Below are 14,884 nucleotides of genomic sequence, written 5' to 3'. Positions count from 1 at the left end.
GCAAAACACCTGCAGCCACAGATCGCCAGTCAGGAGGATGTTCACAAAAGGAGAGAGGTATGTCAACAGCGCCAGCAGGCATACTACAACCGAACAGCCAAACCTCTGCCCCACCTGCCCGCAGGCACACCAATCCGCTTCCGGCAGGAGGATGGATCCTGGAGACCTGCAACTGTGGAAAGACCAGCGAACACAGAGAGGAGCTACCACATCCAAACCAAAGAAGGTCAGATCTACCAACGCAACCGTCAACACCTGCGACAAAGCAGAGTGAACACTCACACTACACACACACACACTTCACAGCAGACTGTTACCAGCGCTAACAACAACACACAAGCCCATCAGCAAGAGCATGCTGAACCTCCAGACACGAACAATCAGCGACAACCAGACACACAGCCTGGTTACACCACGAGGTCAGGTCGCACGATCAAACCAAGACAAATCCTTGACTTATGAATGTTAAAAAAAGAGAATTTTACACCAACCTGTACTATACCTGCTATGTTTTGAAAAGAAATATTTACAGCGTTCACTTACCTTGTGTACCTACCTGCTGTTTGCAGTTACCAGTAATGAAATGAAAAAAAAGATGAAATGTTATTACGGTGTCACATTTAGACAGTGAAGGAAATGTTTTACACTACTTTGTTGCAGTCCAGTTATATAAGAGTTCCACTTTCATATTCTTTCTTATTAAGATTGTATTCGCTTATAAACGTGCTCAACGTGGTCTGTATCTCTGCAGAGAAAGCAGCACTTTTCAGAAAAAGGGAGATGTAATATTTGCTAGTAATATTTGATTTGCTAATGTCCCTTACGGCTTTCCGTAGCGCCACAACAAAGTCACGTCATGTACGTAACAACGTCAGGGAATCCGGTCGGTGAATAAACACCCAGCACGAGAGAAGTCGTCCTTGCTTCATTAATGTTATAAGTTAACATAGCCAGAGGGCACAGATCATTACAGCTGGGTGTCCCAGTTCTTTTCCAAGCTGCAAGTTCCCTCTTCAGCTTCGATTCTCAAAACCAGATAAAGTCCACCCGAACGTGGACTCTGCATCATCTGGCGCTGACGTGATTTCCCCTCAGCACTCGCGAGGGCGAGCGGGGGCGCTGGTTTCTCAGCATGGTGGCAGAGGCGGTTCTCACACCGGGGTGCAAGGCAGGCAGAGTCTACACCATGCTGGAAGAAATGCTACCTGGAATTCCTGCTTAGCGGGACTGAAGAAATGAAAGCGGGCTGGTTTGACTCTGACGTGGCTCGCCATGATGAGATTATCCACTGCATGTCTCGGTGTGGTTTTTGCGCTTTCCAGTTCAATACTGCTTGGTAGCAAAATGCATCTTTGCAATAAATAAACAACGGTTAGATAAATACGCACAGCCTCATTTAAAAAGTTAACCCGGCAACACTTGACGGCATGATGTGGTTCACAAGCATGTTGCCGCCAAAAAAAAAGAAGAGAGCAAGCCGCCCGCTTAGGCACTGCTGCAAATGTAAAGGAGGTCTGTTTGAGGGGACAACCTCCATCACAGGACACGAGTATGTGTTCCTCCGTCCACCAGCGAGCGGCACGTGGCTGAGGATGCCTCGGTACTGCCAGGCACCCTTGGCTGAACCTCCTGTTCCTTTCTGACACACCACCCACATGGGCATCTCCTCATCTGCATGTGCTCAACACCCACCCACACCCCAGCCCCGCTCGTCTAGCGCCTGTTCCACTTCCAGCTCATGAAGTGTTACAAAACAATAACATCTCAATCATTACGCCCTCACGTGTCACAATAAAATATGTTGGGGGGGGGTCTCTCACGTTAACGTCGACTCGCGGGGTAACGCTCGAAAAGGGGGAGAACGGCGGGAACTCCCCCCCCCCCGCCCTAGCTCCCTCACACCTGGCCAAACATTTTAAATGTCACACAAGTCCAGTGCCTCAGAATGTGATATATCCCTCCGCCAAGTTTCTTATATAACAGTAGCGAGCGCGGACTCGATTCCAGGCAGTGTAGGGTGGCCAGCTTCCTCTCTTGCCGGACGTTCAGTCATTGACCATTGTTTCAGATCGATCGGGTGCTGATTGGTTATCACACGGCTGTTGAGTTCTGACTGGTCGATTCTGATTGGTCGATGAAAGCGTGCTGCGGTTGGTTATATGCGAATAGCGGGCCGTTGTCCAGCAGCGGGCCTCATCACCGTTTCTGTGGTCTTGTTAGCAAGCTAAATAAGGTCTAGTCAAAATAATTTTAAATTATTATTCTGTCAGTTTACCTCCTTCTTTTGCACGGTAAAGCTGTGTAATGACAGGGGTAGTCCATGCCGAGGTGGTGTTCTATTGGGGGGAAAAAATGTCCTCCATTATGTGTCAGTCATTATTTTTCAATGGAAGGTCCTTTAAATTTTTTTATATAAAAACCATTTGTAGCTCAAGCACTCACTTTTGAGCACAAAAAAAAATTGTTACCCCTCAAATTATTTTCCTGTTCACTTCTCATAAAAAGCTGCTTGTGTTTTTGATAACATGGCAAACGAGAGTCCCTCGTTCCTTGCTTTGGAGGAAACGTCCAACAATACACAAAAAAACCCCAAAAACTTTCCAGGATCATTGGGGATAATGAGAACCTTATTTTAAAGTATATTTTCATTTGAAGGGTGCAGCTAGTGGCCAGATGTTCTCCAAAAGGCTGCCACAAAGCCATTACTGAGCTGATTTTGAAGGATCAAAACAAACCAGGCGGACACAGTTCCCAGGGAAAGCGACAGATGACAACCCAAGTGCACGACTCAGGCAGCAACACTCGGTGTAATGACCAAGAACAGGCAGGGGTCAGTACGCAGGAAATCACTCAGAACAGGCGACCAGATACACAAGGGGGCAGGCAGACAACCAAGAACAGGTCCAAAGCCTGAGTTCTAGTAACCAGGTTATGAGTTCTAGTTATCAGGCTATGAGTTCTAGTTACCAGGTTATGAGTGGTAGTTACCAGGCTATGAGTTCTAGTTACCAGGTTATGAGTTCTAGTTACCAGGCTATGAGTTCTAGTTACCAGGTTATGAGTTCTAGTTACCAGGTTACGGATCCGACGAGGGGCAGGCAAGAGAAACAAGGTCCAGAAAACAGGCAAAGACTCAGAAAGTGGGCAGACAGGCGGATTGTGAACCAGTGAATGCTGGATAGCTTGGCTGTACACACAAGACACCCTGGCAGGGGAACCAGGGGAGGATTTGTGCTGGGGGAGCTAATCAGGAAATGGAGAACAGGTGTGGGATACGCGGGGTTGAATGATGGCATAAACAGGGGCTGGAACTGACACGACAAGACAGGTGAGTACTGCAAAATAAAGCAGGGAGGGCAACAGACAGTGACTGAGGTTATGATGAGAACGACCGAGGCTATGGGACACAGTGACGGACGTTATGAGCTGACTGGACTGGAGACGTCGTGACTCCAAGTCCTTTTCAGACTGTTTACTAGTTTTCTATGTAGCTGCATGAACTCATCCCTGGTCTGGCCTTCGCCCTGGCAAGTAAAAGGCAGGATTGCCTCTGAAATGTTTGCGAAATATTTGGCCTTGTAGCTTGTGTCAGCACTGCTGATTAACTATATTGACACAGCGGAAAAACCGGAAAGCTGCCCACCCATCATCACAACTTGGGTCTGCTTCCACAGCATGCATGTGTCTGTGTATGTACAGAGACTAAAGGGATGGACATGTGACTGGTGCTATCGTTGGCCGTGTCAGTTTTAACCTTCCTAATTTTCCTTAGGATAAATAAAGTGAATGACATCACTGTTCTGCAGCGTCAGTTTGGTAATACTCGGCAGAATCATAGCGTATTATGGATCATAACAGATATTGTGAGTTTTATGAAACGAGTCAAGAAGATCCAGGCTATTTACTGCACTACATGAAATCAATAGCAACAAAATGTGGGGGGTGGGTTTGTCTGTGAGTTCAACAGAAGTGGGCGATGAATGAGATTCTGTGAATCAAAACGTTTCGCGGCGCTGCGGTGATTCTCAGACAGAGACGCGGCTGAGCTGGACCCGAAAAGACTGCCTGCTGCTTTTTCCATTGAAGCTCAGTGTTTATGTTGCAATCTGAGATATATTTACATTGGACTCTAGCATTGAGCGAGTAAGGAGAGGGAGAGAGGGGGAGAGGGGAGAGCGAGAGTACCATGTATTTGGAGAAGAAATGGGCTTGGACTCTAAACATATCATTTTTTTTAATCATCTTTTTGTGTCCTAACTTGACATAGGATACGTGTGCGCTGTTGCCTGCTCTTCTTCTGTGGTACCAGAACGAAACGGCGGAGATTTTATCGGAATACGTTTTGATACGTGATTAAATTACGATGTAGTGATAACATGATTGTCCGTTTAGTCAAACATGATCAGGCAATGTGACGTCAACACAAAACATCACGTTGTGTCTGGGGAGGGGTTTGTATTAGTTAACCCCTAAGGGTCATTTGGGGTAGTTTTAAAGCACGGCTTGGCAGTGGAGATCAAGACCTGTGTAGGTTAAAAAAAAGAGCAACTGAGGTCAAGGCTGAAGAATGGTTAGAAGAATTACATGTGCGCTGCCAAAACAAATTGGTCCGGGCTGACGTTACTGGCAGGTAGCGCTTTGCTCATGAGCAGGCTGACCTGGAAATCTGGAGTTTACGAGCAAAAGCTGGCATACTGTATCCACAGGTACAGGGCCAAGCATGGAGGCTTTGGGCCTGATAGTGTCAGCCTTCCTTGTGATGCTAGTCTGTAACGTCCATCCAGCCACTATCTTACCCGCTTATCCTGCCGTCAGGGTCGCGGGGGATGCTGGAGCCTATCCCAGCAGCCACTGGGCGGCAGGCGAGGGGGCGACACCCTCAGGTGTTCCTTTGTTTCACTGTGGGGGCAGTGGATCCACTGCAGCTCTGCGAGCAGCGGCAACAAGGAGCGCTTGGCAGAAGGGGAAAGATGGGACACAATTGAAGCGCTATACGCCGGTCCCCACCCCGGAAGCAGCTCGCCACACAGTGTCGGCCTTTGTCTCCGGCGCTCAGAGTAAAGCGCTGAGATCACACGGGGGGAAGTGCTGAAGAGGATTCATTCAGTCACTAAGGGGCACGGGAGCCGGGCCGGAATACACAGAAATAAACCGGCGCTTTTATACTGATCCGCTTTCAGCTCGTTTACTTTTCATCCCTGGTCCCAGCAAACCGTCGTTAAGCTCAAGGTTTGCTCTGAGGTGTAATTATGGCGGTACCGTAATATCTGTTTTGCAGCTACTTTCTCTGTAATGCCGGCCTTCCTTGTTTTGGGTGAATTGGGGGGGGGGTTTGTTTTATCCTGCGCCGGGCTTTGTTGTGGCGTCTCAGCAGGAGCGCACAGAGTCTTGTGAGGCTTGTGACATCGGCCACGCAACGCACCACGTGCTACCGGAAATCATCACGTGCTGAAAAACCCTCAAATAGACCTTGACCTTTGGACCCGAGCTCTGGACTTGTTTGCCTTGTTCAGTGTTAGTGCTCCAAAAAAACACACACACACACACACAACCAGCCTCACATCACCTCGCGTTGTGTTTCGGTGAGCGACAGAGAGAAGTCTAGCGTCACCGTGCGGCTTTGTAAACCTGCAACTTAGCTGTTGTGCGATTGTGATGCAGACAAGGCCAACGCACGCCACCGATGCCCACTGTGTAGTTTACTCCAAAACAAAAAAAAAATTAGGGGAACATTGACCGCGTACTGTAAATATGTTCACACAAAAACTGCATTTATACGCAGGACTAGCTGGCGCTGCCATGATATCGCTGCTGCAGCCGGTGACGGGGTGTATTTAGAGCTCGTGGTTCATACGAATATCAATGATAAACAAACAGAACCCATGCATCTGTTGCTCCGTGTCTCAGTCACATGTCCTCACTTGCTCTACCCTAGATTCGAGGATCCCGAGTGACTCGATAGGGCCACATTCATTCAGGGCTTTCAAGCAAAGAGAGAGCGAGGGACGACGTGGACCATGGAGCCTGCCCAGTCAGAGATGAACATCTTATCCAATGGGAAAGGTCACGACCTGGGTGATGAGATGTGTGTCCCAATGAAGATAATGTCAGAGGAGGATCAGTGAGTATTCTCATTCTGTCTTGAGGTGAATGGCTGTGATCCATTTTGCAGCTTTGATATGGGTGATGACATTTCAACGTCGCATGTGCCACGCAGCTCGTATTCCAAGACCATCGCCATTTGGCTTGTGTGTAGTCACTATCCCCTCTATCTAGTATTTACAGTATAGCATAGACATTCCTGTCAATGGATGATAATTTGCTTTCGAATATAAGCTCCGTGTGCAGAAACAGACCTCGAGGATCACGATGAGCAAGTTAGACTTCTTATTTTACTCCTACCATAGGTGTAGTTGTGTGTTTGTCTTCATGATAAGTGTTTGCCATTAATGCTGACCAGGAAAATGGATGTGGCGGATGACATGACGGCATAGCCTCGTTCCTGGCTAATGTTTGAGTTTCTAACTGCATGTTTGCCCTGTTTTTGTGCTCGCCTCAACTGATGGATCCTTTCCTACCGTACAGAAACGGCACTCAGGCGGTCAGGTATGTTTGCATAGAAAAAGTCTTGCTCAGTTTCATATTTGTCTTTACATGCTTAACCGTGCCAAGACTGCCTTGCCGACTTAACCCCCACCTGCAGCCTTTGAGTCTCACATTTTTCAGGGCGGGTTTAAGAAACCGTCAGCTGACCGTCACGTTTCTGTATCCCCCAGGTTCGATGACGCAGACGGAACCCTGGAGAGCGAAGAATTTTTGCCCAGTGGGGATGGAAAGAAACCCATACGCTTCACAGACGTGAGTGTAACGCTCGCTGCTCATCACGGAGCCGCAGAAGCATCCGCTGCTAGAAACCACATGACACTTCAATGAAAGTGAACCTGAAGTTGATGCATGTCTTTTCTTTTTCCCCTCCTCAGTTTGAAGGAAAGACTTCTTTCGGTATGTCTGTGTTCAACCTGGGCAATGCGATTATGGGCAGTGGAATCCTGGGATTGGCCTATGCCATGGCCAATACTGGCATACTCCTCTTCTTGTAAGTCAAAAATGTCCGCTCATCATTAGGCATTGCAATCCTGCCTAAAACGACCATAGGCGGTCAAAATGACCGCCAGTTTTGGGTAGTGTGGCGGTCTATTCTGTTGCCTACCAACATGGGGATCGCCGGTTCGAATCGCCGTGTTACCTCCAGCTTGGTCGGGCGTCCAGTTACAGGCACAATTGGCCGTGTCTGCGGGTTGGAATCCGGATTTGGGTGTGTGTCCTGGTCGATGCACTAGCGCCTCCTCTTGTCGGTCGGGGCACTTTTTGAGGGGGGAATAGCGTGATCCTCCCACGTGCTACGTCCCCCTGGTGAAACTCCTCACTGTCAGGTGAAGAGAAGCAGCTGGCAACGCCATATGTATTGGAGGAGGCATCAGGTAGTCTGCAGCCCTCCCCGGATCAGCAGAGGGGGTGGAGCAGCGACCGGGATGGCTCAGAAGAGTGGGGTAATTGGCCGGATACAATTGGGGGGGGGGGTCCAAAAATAAAATGAAATGACAGCTGGTTTTTAAACTCTATATTCTGTGAAGATAAATAAATACTCAACTGAGATATTAATACATTACATATGTTAGTATCTCTGTTAAGAAACTAACTGACACCAAAATTAAAATGTTAACAACTTTAAGCTATTTTTCAAACAATTTAAAATGGCCGCTGCCCGATGCCTGTAAATACTGCAGCGCCTCGGTGGTAGTCATGGTGCGTCTGAAACGGCGTCTGTAACCAGACTTGTTGGCAATAATCAAAAATCAAGTTTAGACCATTACTCTACACTGGAGGGCGCTAGTGTGTTTCAAGGCCAGAGCAATGGACATCGCGAAGGAAATGACGCGACCAACACACGTCATAAATAGTGATATGACGCGCACGATGGCGCGCAAATTACGAGCCGTCATTTTGACCGCCCATGGTCGTCTTAGGTAGATCTTATCTTTTTTGTGCAATTGATCTAAAACTAATTTTAATGCAAATATATGCAATTTACGGGGCATTCAGGGAGCAGCAGGTCTGTATCTTTTTTTTTCCACAAAGTTATCAGACTTTGAAAATCCAAAACCATCAAAATGACTGCCTTGGTCGTTCTAGGTGGCTATTCCAGCCACCGACAGAGTATCTACGAGCGCCTCCGTGCACATATTTAAAACCTGCTGGACCATGAGCTTTTTGGGACACGGGGACACTGCCCAGGATCGATGGTTGCAGTGCAGCGTTTTGGTCTGTCCCCTAACAAATCAACGTGTTTCAGTATAGCTGGAGCTCCAAGCAGCAGGAATAGTTGAACACGGTGGGTAAAAATACTGAATTAGAAACGACCGAAGTGGAAGTACTGTATTTAAGTATTTTTCCTCTGCAGTTCTTCGACGTGCTGCTGTGGCTGGTCAGACGCCGGGTTATTAGCTCATCGGGCTGATCTAGTGTCTGTGGTGGCACTACCACGTTCTGTGATATATACCCCCTGTTCTCCTATTCATAACCTCTTTCTAAGGCTCCTCTTCCCACCCAATGTGTGACACACACACACACATAGGCCCCAGTATGGCCAAAGCCCAGAATAACCCCACCTCCAGCCACCCTGTGTGGTATTTGGTATATTCACACTACTCCCTCCGCTCCATAAAAACACACCGCTCCTCTCCTCCTCTCCTGTCTCTCCGTGACCCTAGTAGTCACTGCGACCTGTGCTGGGTTTTTTTTTACCTAGCTGTGAGACAGGGATAGGAGACAGCCTTGGATTCAGCCTCAACCCCGGAAAAAGGAACGAGTCGTTTCCATGCCAGGGATGCCAGAGAAAAGGCCCTCTAAAGATAGCCACCACAGCACATCTCCCAAGTCAGGCTCATCACCTGGGCTCATGTGCACACGCACACGTATCAGGCACACGCTGTAATCTGAAGTTGTGTAGAACATACACAAGCCATGTCTAATTGTGGAAGCTGGCGGTTTCCACAATGTGTACGTGCATAAAGAGAAGGTATATTCAGAAAGAATATATGTGGTTATTTACAGTGTTGTGCACACTTTTTGGTCTCGACTCTGTCGTCAGTTGTTGAAGTTTTCAAGTTCAGGTTCCAAGAAGCCACGTTAATGTCACCGACAGCATTTTGGGGTAGCTGTAATTGATCAATCAATACTTGATTGATTGGTAGTGTAACAACCACGAATGAGTAGACTCGCTAGCCCTTGGCTAGCAGGTCAGACCCTTTAGTTGACTGGTTAGCGCAGTCGCCTGTGGTGCGGGCGACCCGGGTTTGCATCCCGGCTGCTTACTGAATTCGCTCCATTGGTGTCAGAAGCGGGATGGTGAGACTGTGAGGCCATCAGAAGCATGTGCCCCCAGAGGCGCGAGGGAGCTGATAGGCTGAAGCGCGGGGACGCTCTTCCCGAAGGAGGCGGGTAGTGTAATGACCAGGAATGAGTAGACTCGCTAGCCGGTTGGCTAACGGGTTGGACCCTTTAGTCGACTGTTTAACGTAGTCGCCCGTGGTGCGGGAGATCCAGATTCGCATCCCAGCTACGGCGATTCCCGGCCGCCCCCTGCACTCACTACAGTAGTCATTGATATTGGTGATGTTTGATTGTCGCCTCCCTCTTCATCTGATGTTGCTGGGTTAGGGTTGATCAGAGCCATTAGCAAATGGAAAACCCTGCATCCTTAGCACCCCTCGTGCTTCTGAGTGGATACAGATAGATGTTGTGGGTCTCAATTAGTGTATCCCCTCCGAGACCCGGGAATGACCTGCTAAATGAACAATGAGGCGGCTCGCTGACTATTTCACCCAGACATCCAGGATTCATACTAGGGGCTCTCAAGGGCTTCCATAACTTGTAAGGTCTTCAGCAGACCTGTAAAACAAATAGGTGCCCCCCCCACTTGTGTGTGAGTAGAGGTCACATGGGCAATTCAGGCCGTTGTCGATTGTCAGACGCATTTCATGGTTCAAACCCTGTCCTAAGACCATGACATGGGGGGGCAGATGTGAAGATCTTCGCCTCAGCCGTTGTCACGCGGCCCTCAGCGAACCAGAGGAGCTGGATGGAGAGGTCTGGGAAAGGTGATGGGGTTGAGATCGCCCTTTTGTGACCCCCTGGGAATGCTGACCAAGGTTGCCCTGCCCAGCGCTCAGTGGCTCTCGCAGGAGCACCACAGCTCTACTCTAGTGGGAGAAAGGGTTGTGGGAAATAGCCTTTTCACCCATGAGCGGGATTACTGACCTTCATGAATCAACGAGATTAATATCCTGTTGTAAAAAGGTTATTATTTCAAGACTGCCAATCTTTGTTTTAGCCTACATGCTTTTCTGTCAGCATGCTAAAATGATATCATATTAGCGTTTGCGAGATGTTAAAAAGGGACCCTGAGAAAGAATGCTGTAAACCTTCGAGCCCCATGGTCCCAGGTGGACGTTAAGTTCATGGAAATGCCAGCCGTTGATGCCACGGCTGCAGTGAAACTCTCCAGGCTTCGTGAAGAAGCAGGAAAACTAATCCCCTTATTAACACATGCTAGCTGAAACACAAATTCTCAAGGATTAAGCATGTCAAAGAGTACATCTGATTCGAATCCATACCATGAAATTATAATGACTACAACCTTTCAAGCCTACTCGCTGTTTCTCCTTTTCCATTTTTTTTCCCGTTACATAAGAGTTAGAGCTGAAGTCACACCCATTATAAAAAAAATAAAAATGTAAAAGGTACAAATTCAATAGGCTGCTGTAACGGAGGGGGAAACTCCAGACGTATTGTCTCACCCCCGAATGCTGGTGCCGTGCCCCCTCTCAACGCCCGGCCTGCAACCCGCTTCACCCCCACCGACTGTTGTCCGTCTACCGTGCCGTGCTCTCTTTTCTCGCCACATATTGCTATTTCGGAGGCCTCCTCTGCGCAGGTTTTTCAGACGTAGAAGTGAATAACCTTGTGTAAACAGGGCACGGGAGCCGACAGAGAGGAGCCTTGTAGGCTGCAGCAGGTTTGGAGCAGGGTTTCATGGAACTGAGGTGGTAAAATGGAAAACGGGGTAAAGTAGGAGGTGAAAGCTGAAGGGCTGCTGTGTAGTAGGTATTATTTTAGTTTTCTCCAGCTAGACGACAAAAGAGCTCTGGTTCTCAGTGGAGACGCTGATCATACTTTTAATTTTTTTTTAATTATTTTATTTTATTTTCAAATCCATCTCAGGTTTCTTCTGTCTGGAGTGGCAGGCCTCTCATCCTACTCTATTCACCTGCTGCTGAAATCCTCTGGCATTGTGGGTAAGTAAGCCAGTCCGTGTGTCAGCCTCGCATATTCCAACTTATCTGAGTTTGTCACTATGAGTAATATGGATGCTAGTATCCATGAGCATGGATGCTAGCATCCATATTACTTATGAATATAAATATATCACCTTTCCTTGCATCGTTACATAGTTCCTTAACATGAAAGGAACCATTAACATTTATAAGTCACACACACACACACACACACACACACACACACACACACACACACACAAAATTCACAAATCCATGTTACAGTAATATGATCATAATCATATGAAGTGTGCCTATGAAAAAACGAAAAAAGGGACGGCTCAGGAAATAGGGTAATTGGCCAAGTACAATTGGGGAGAAAAGGGGGAGGGGGAGACAAAAAATCGACTTGTTAGTCTCCCTAAAGATTCTGGTGAAGTGAAAACTCAATCAAACTCAAAAGTCATACAGGCAAATGATTCACCAAGAATGTTAAGGCCAAAACACGATATCTTAATGACCGTATTAAGATAATGACAATCATTTTCAACATATTACAGTCATTAAGTTAGAGTTAAAGAACTAGAGGAGGAGTTTTTTTGTGCATCTTTGTGAATCCTATAAATGTTACCCACGTAAAAATCACTGTTTATATACCTGATCAGATTAATATTAAAACTCTGGGTCTCAAGTTCAGTCTCGCTAAAGGTGAGCACTTTTACCTCAGCGAAATTAAAGAGCATTACTAAGAACATTACCCAGTTGTGTAATCTCATACAGACCCGAAAGTTGGTCACGCTCAAGAACATTTTGCATGCCATCAATGAGGATTTGCATGGCAGCTAACTGACCCCACGTTTGAATCCTAGGGATTCGGGCATATGAACAACTGGGATTCAGGGCCTTTGGAACTCCGGGCAAAATGGCTGCCGGCATTGCCATCACCTTGCAAAATATAGGAGGTGAGGTGCAGCCGCGGCTGATGAAGAAGTTCTGTTGTAGTGGACCTTGTGTGTTTTAAGTGAATTATTGAATATGTTGTCTGTTAAACCCTTGTAGCACTGTACAGAGTGTGCATAACTTCAGCTGATTTGTTTTTTACACTGCTCCCCCACACTTGTTCCGTATTAACTCAGGCCATATACACGTAGTCCCTATTCATTTAATACCACTAATGATGCTTTGTACTTTGAGGTAATGATTTGAATGTGTTGTTCTTGGCCGCACGTCTCTTTTTTATTTGAGAATGTAATATGGGGGATGTATTAGGAGCTAAGACCAGTACACCAGTTGGCAAACAGCTGTGGTCTCGGTGGTATTGGCATAAGCAAGAATTCCTCGCTCAAACCGAATTTAACAGAGCATGTGTGGGCGACGCTCTCTTGCAAAGGCCTCGTCCAGAAAGCTCGGCCGGTGCGATAGCGCATGACTGGTGAAATGTATCTCGGTAACTCAAAGGGACTGTGAGCAAAAAAAAGTACATTTTATCAGCTCTTTCAGGCTGTTTCACATGACGGTCTTAACCTAAGTAGGTGCAATAATTGCAAATGGATTTAGTCTGACATAATCTCAGACTTGAGTTATGATTTTCTCTTTGTTGGCAGTTAATTGCTGACAGCATTGCAAATTGATGACTATCTCGGTGAGCGAGCTTTGTGTGTCAGCTGTCTGAAATGTCTTTGTCGGTTAAGTTAGCCTCGGGATTTGTGCTCGAGCATATTTCCCTGCACATTTTCACGTGTGTTTTGTGTGTGCTTCCTGTTTCAGCCATGTCCAGCTACCTTTACATCGTTAAGTCCGAGTTGCCGCTGGTCATCCAGGCTTTCTTGAAGGCCGATCCCAACTCTGAGTGAGTATTGTGATGTGTCTCTACAAGGTTATCAGCATGCTTTTTCCAACTTGTGGAGCCCATGTGAGTCCTGCCTGCTGCTCGCCTGCCAAGAGTGCACCTGGTACTGGGCACAAGGGTACAGGGGCCCCATAGAGCAGATGGGCAGTTAGCACTCAGGCTTGAACAACCACTGGTCCACCGCAGGGGTGTGACGGCATTGACAGCTTGTTATTGGCTGAGCAATGGAGGGGCAGCTCTGGATTGGTTTCAGAAATACACACATTACAACATAAAAACACACCGTTGTCAGGTTACGGTGTCGCCAACTACATATCACCTTCTCGCGGTGACAGAAAGCCTGCGTGTGAGTTGGAAGGGCTGACGTGGATTCCAGCTCTCTGCTTGTTCAGGTCTATAAGGGCAGAGACCTTGTGCTGAAATGACACTGTTGAGAGCACAGCATTAGCCCTCCTCAGTATTACAGCACATGTTTACTGTAAACAGTTGTGCCGAGACTCATCAAAAGCTTGTAAAATGCCAACGGTTCTACTTTATCCAGAAAATACACTGCCGTACAAAATCAATCCAGCCTACTTTGATCGGCTCTCTTAGCAATAAACTCGTCTCCACATATCAGCATCTACCAGCTTCGAGACATTTCTTACCACCCGTCAACAATGCACATACATATATAGGGCATCCTGAAGCTGTGTAGGCTAGCTGAAGCAGTATGTCTCATGGGTGCCAAATTTAGGTCACATCTCCATTCTTTTAACAGTCCTGTTCTTACCAAAACACAACAAAAGCTGACATTATTTCAGTCACTGTATTTGGGGCTGACCTGTCTGTTAACCTTGCATTAAGTTACATGGGTTTATGTGTAGCTCTTTCCTGACGCAGTCCAGGTATTAAGCATGTGATCACCTTTTGCTGTTGATTAGGTGCATGAGACAGGCTCAGACGCTGACGCACTTGTGTGATTGGGTTTGTATGTGAGGCTTAGCTGTTAATGTGCTGGGTCAAAGCCAAAGTCTTCGTTATGATCAGAGGAATCTCACTTTTTTCCCTCTCCTCTCTTTTTTTCATGCCCCCGCTCTTTCGTGTCTCTCTCCACACATAGTCTCAAATGGGAATACACAGACAGAGCAGCACACGTACACACACACACACACACACACACACACACACACACGCACGCACACTTTGAATGACAGCAGCAGCTGGTACAACTTCAGACATCCAGCATAAGGACAGGTCAGCCATTGGCTGTCCTGAACAACCAAGCCACCCACTGCTCAGTCTGACTGGACAGGTCTAACCATAACCCTTTTTGCACCCATTGGCATCTGGATTATAAAGTGGAATGAGACAAGGGGGGTGAGAGGTGTAGGAAGGGCTGAATTTATGACCTGTGGCTCTCTAAATAGAATACGATGTGGTGTGGCCGACCGACGAAAGGGTACCTTTCATTCAACTCAATCAGATATACAAAGCATAAAAATGCAAATGCACAATGTAGTGATTGTATGATAACATATTTTTGTATGATAATATATATGTAAACACTGCTGTGTGACATATTTTCGAGTTGCATTGCAAGAGAGGAACTCACATTGTGAGCAGAGGAAGGGTTTCATTGCGAGCAGACCCTAAATGAAAGTTGATCGTCTGCGTTGATCCACTGACCAAAGGTCAACAAAACAACTTGGCCTCTGAT

General features: G+C 47.1%; 1 protein-coding gene across 1 annotated transcript in view; it reads left to right on the top strand.

The window, feature by feature from the left end:
- slc38a3b (solute carrier family 38 member 3b) overlaps positions 1 to 14,884 on the top strand; it is a 40,812-nt gene that overhangs the window by 12,275 nt on the left and 13,653 nt on the right. The window contains exons 2-8 of the mRNA XM_056275355.1: positions 5,936 to 6,121; positions 6,586 to 6,606; positions 6,777 to 6,858; positions 6,981 to 7,096; positions 11,284 to 11,357; positions 12,206 to 12,298; positions 13,104 to 13,185. Of these exons, the coding sequence (XP_056131330.1) occupies positions 6,018 to 6,121; positions 6,586 to 6,606; positions 6,777 to 6,858; positions 6,981 to 7,096; positions 11,284 to 11,357; positions 12,206 to 12,298; positions 13,104 to 13,185 (572 nt within the window). The 5' untranslated portion in view covers positions 5,936 to 6,017. The remainder of the gene's footprint in view (positions 1 to 5,935; positions 6,122 to 6,585; positions 6,607 to 6,776; positions 6,859 to 6,980; positions 7,097 to 11,283; positions 11,358 to 12,205; positions 12,299 to 13,103; positions 13,186 to 14,884) is intronic.

The sequence above is a fragment of the Lampris incognitus genome, chromosome 2 (assembly GCF_029633865.1).
Source record: "Lampris incognitus isolate fLamInc1 chromosome 2, fLamInc1.hap2, whole genome shotgun sequence".
NCBI lineage: Eukaryota > Metazoa > Chordata > Actinopteri > Lampriformes > Lampridae > Lampris > Lampris incognitus.
Note: the sequence above shows the minus strand (reverse complement) of the source record. Positions and strands in the feature narration are given on the sequence as shown.